Raw genomic sequence first — 3,810 nt, 5'->3', positions numbered from 1 at the left:
AGCTGCATGTAGTAAAATTACTACTCAAACTATCTGTTGTAAACATCCACAACAGCTTTCAACCAAACTTTCTGGCACTTATGCGTAGTCCTGTGAAATGAGGTATTAAGTTAAATTTAAGTGACACTACTGCTGCACCCACTTTTGGTTTTACCTCCAAAGGCCAATCTGAACTAAATCTAAATCTAAACTGTCACCTTGTTTGCAACCTGTGTGATCATCTGACTGCTTGGGTTTCTTGGCTCATTGGATGTTTTTTTAGTATTATTGCTGTGTCATCTCAGAAATCACTTTAGTGAGTACAGTTATAAGCCATTGAGCTAATGGCCAAGGCTCTTACAATAAAGTTGGATAAAGTAAAAAATAAAGTTGTAATAAACTGTAGCTGTCCTTTACAGTGTCATAGCGAAAAAACCTACCTAATATGTAATCCAGCTTCATGAGAATAATGTGTTGTGTTTGCATGCTGTGTCTGCACAGTTTGAGGACATGAGGCACTGAAGTGGTGAGAAGCTGAACATGGGTGACTGGAACCTACTTGGCAGCATCCTAGAAGAGGTCCATATTCATTCCACTATCGTGGGCAAGATCTGGCTTACCATACTCTTCATCTTCCGCATGCTGATCCTGGGTGCGGCCGCTGAGGATGTATGGGACGACGAACAGTCCGAGTTTGTCTGCAACACTGACCAGCCTGGCTGCAAGGCGGTTTGTTACGATCGTGCCTTCCCCATCTCACTCATTCGCTTCTGGGTCCTGCAGGTCATCTTTGTCTCTGCCCCCTCACTGGTCTACATGGGCCATGCCCTCTACTGCATCAGAACACTGGAGAAGGAGCGCCACCGCAGACGGGCCCAGCTGAAGGAGGAGCTGGACGAAGCTGAGTTGGCCTTGGACGAACATAAGCGCATGGAGAGAGAGCTGAGGAGGCTGGACGAGCAGAGGAAGGTGAAGAAAGCTCCTCTCAGAGGCTCTCTGTTGAGAACCTACATCATCCATATCCTTTCACGCTCTGTGGTGGAGGTCTGCTTCATCCTGGGCCAGTATATACTCTATGGTGTCCAACTGGAGCCACTATATAAGTGTGAGAGACTGCCTTGCCCCAACAGTGTAGACTGTTACATCTCAAGGCCCACAGAGAAGACCATCTTCATGGTCTTCATGATCGCTATTGCTGGTGTGTCACTTTTCCTCAACATTTTGGAAATATCCCACCTGGGCATCAGGAAGATCAAACAGACACTGTATGGAGAGAGGTACACGGAAGATGACAGTTTGATTTACAAGTCCAAGAAGAAGGCGTCCATACCACACCTCTGTGTAATGAGCAATGTATCGCCTCACAATGGGCCTTTGAGTCAGACCTTTAAAGTGATTCCAGAGGCGGACATGAAGCCTCCTCATTACAACACTGGCCTCAAAGCCAACCAGGACGTGCCAAGACACTACAGCTTGGCTGATCTGGGACATAGTCAGACCAGCTATATCTGCCCCCAACCTAGGATGCCACCAAGGTCTGGCCAGAACTGTGCAATCCAAGCCCCCCAAACCCATGAAGGTCTAGAGGTCCACACAGCCACGATGGACCACAATCCAACCTGGGTTTCTGCTGCGTCCAATGTGGAGGGAAGTACAACAAGCCATCATGAGGATCACCATGATGGAGAACACCCTCGCCCAAGCCATTTGGAAGCTCTACTGTCCACTAGCACCTTAAGGCCCAGCACTATCAGAGACCTGGATGAGGATGAGCGAAGGGAGTCAATGGGAAGTGAGGTCCTGATCCCTAATCCCAGAAAGACCAGCTTTATGACCAGGCTACCGTCTGAGAGCTTGTCCTCCATCAGTGGCTCCACAAGCCCGTCCTTACATACCTCAGAGGAGTCGGATGAACTGGGATCCCTGCAAGGAGACATGCCCATGATGCCGCCTGCAGGAGGCCGAAGAATGTCAATGGCAAGTAAAGAGCAGAGATTGTCTGATATGTCCACATCACATTTCACACCAGTCCAGAACATAGAAAGCAAAGTTATTAAGGACATGAGTATACCTGACAATCTGGGTGCAGCTTATCCCCCACCTGGGTTTCATCTGCCATTTTGTCTAGAGCATAATAGTCTTTATCTAACTAAAATCATTGGTATCATTCGTAGTGTTATGGAGTATTTCCACTACTGAATTTGGTAAGTCAGTAGTGGTTGCAAGTGACAGCAGAAGAGATGAAGTGGTGATTGAAGAGAGAAAGAGAGAGAGATGCCTCATTTCTGTTGATCTGGATTAAGCCCAGTAGTGACAAATTGGCAGCCTCTATCCATTCAATGTTCTCAGTGGAAGTGCTAAGAAGAAATCAAACAGTTCTGAAGTTATTTCAGATAATGGCCATCAGTTCAGACTGGGTCAAACAAATGAGAGGCCATTTGAAAAGCTAAACAACAACAACAAAAGAGAGGCAATATGCTGGTATTACAGCAGTGCACACAATTGACAACTTGAATTTTACAAAGTAGTGTTTCTCATATGGAATCAGATAGATAAATTAAAAATGTTTGAACACATATAACTATAGTATGCAATCTAAACTAAATACATCTAAATATAAAATATATTTTATATTTAAGGCTGGGGTATATCAAATACTCTGACACACAAAAAATAGATGTGGTTTCTGTGGCTGTCGCAGGACTAAGCACAGTCAGTCATTTCATTCGGTCCCAGTGAAATGACTGGCTGGCCTGCCAGTCTACCAAACCTACCTGCGTGCACACTGCCCGTGCACTCACTGCACATGAACATGTGTTTGGGAGAGTGGCTTTGGAGACGAGCCTGATGGGAGGGGTGGGATTTGTTCGGTTGGATACTTTAAAAAATGTAGCTTTGCTGGGTTTTTCCAAGGTTAGCTTTATGTTTTCAAATGTAGGTTGTCCGTGGTTGTCAACAGGTAGTTGCATTATTCGTTATTCATGTCATTAAGTCAGCTGTTTGTTGCTGTTGTTCGGCTGGTTCATCATTCTATTTTGCTCTTCCCTGATATAAAATATTCCTTTAGACTGTCCAGCTACAGTCGAAGTCAAAGCTGTCTTTTTCTCTTTCTCAGAGCATGTTTCTGGATATCTCCTCTATCATGAAGAAGTGAAGCGACAAGGCTAACATCATGTCCATAGGAGCTGTGTTCCACAGCCCAGATGGGTCACAAACAGGGGAGAAATTGTATCAATGATCCAGCCATCAACATTGATCCACTGCTACAGTCACATGGGGCCAAAACCAGTCAAACATTCAGCCATGATGAAGCAGCAGACTCAGAGCCGAAGCCCAGTATGTTTTAGATTTGAAGCACCTTAGAACGCCTACAAGTGGGTACTAACAGGAAAGGATTGAATCTTTTTGAAAATGTGGACATCTTTCCATGCGTTGGCTCAGTTTTTAAGATTGTGCAGAAACAACACAATGAATTATGGAGCACACTCCACCTTTCTGCTTCTGTAACATAGACTTTATAATCTTAAAATACTTTTTCTAAGTCAAAGACTTGAGTATACTCTGTGTGTATGTGTGTATAGTAATTTATATACAGTAATTTCATGAGAAATTATGATACTTTATATTATATTCAGATTAAATGCTTCTTAACAAAACAGCAATAATTTTGTCAACAGATATTTAATCAAAATCCACACACCAACACCACGCCGTAGAATTCTCATGCTCTTTATTTGTCAACAAAATTTGCCTAGACAAAATGTTGTTTTTTTCTTTAAAACGTTTTTCATATCAAATAAACAAAACATGACATGTTGTACAATATTTACA

General features: G+C 43.5%; 1 protein-coding gene across 1 annotated transcript; it reads left to right on the top strand.

Moving 5' to 3' along the window:
• Nucleotides 1-519: 519 nt before the first annotated feature.
• LOC123978620 (gap junction Cx32.7 protein-like) lies at nt 520-3,133 on the top strand. Its single transcript, XM_046061958.1, has 2 exons — nt 520-1,956; nt 3,095-3,133. Exons 1-2 carry the CDS (start codon nt 520-522, stop codon nt 3,131-3,133), a joined length of 1,476 nt encoding a protein of 491 aa, XP_045917914.1.
• The last annotated feature ends 677 nt before the right edge of the window (nt 3,134-3,810 follow it).

The sequence above is a fragment of the Micropterus dolomieu genome, linkage group LG11, assembly GCF_021292245.1.
Source record: "Micropterus dolomieu isolate WLL.071019.BEF.003 ecotype Adirondacks linkage group LG11, ASM2129224v1, whole genome shotgun sequence".
NCBI classification, from domain to species: domain Eukaryota; kingdom Metazoa; phylum Chordata; class Actinopteri; order Centrarchiformes; family Centrarchidae; genus Micropterus; species Micropterus dolomieu.
This window is presented reverse-complemented; position numbering and strand designations above follow the sequence as displayed.

What these genes read in the sequence shown, in the direction of transcription:
- LOC123978620 (XM_046061958.1), top strand. Translation starts at nt 520, where the DNA reads ATGGGTGACTGGAACCTACTTGGCAGCATCCTAGAAGAGGTCCATATT. An exon ending in GAGGCCGAAGAATGTCAATG is followed by an intron (nt 1,957 to 3,094) that starts GCAAGTAAAGAG and finishes TCTCTTTCTCAG; the next exon opens with AGCATGTTTCTGGATATCTC.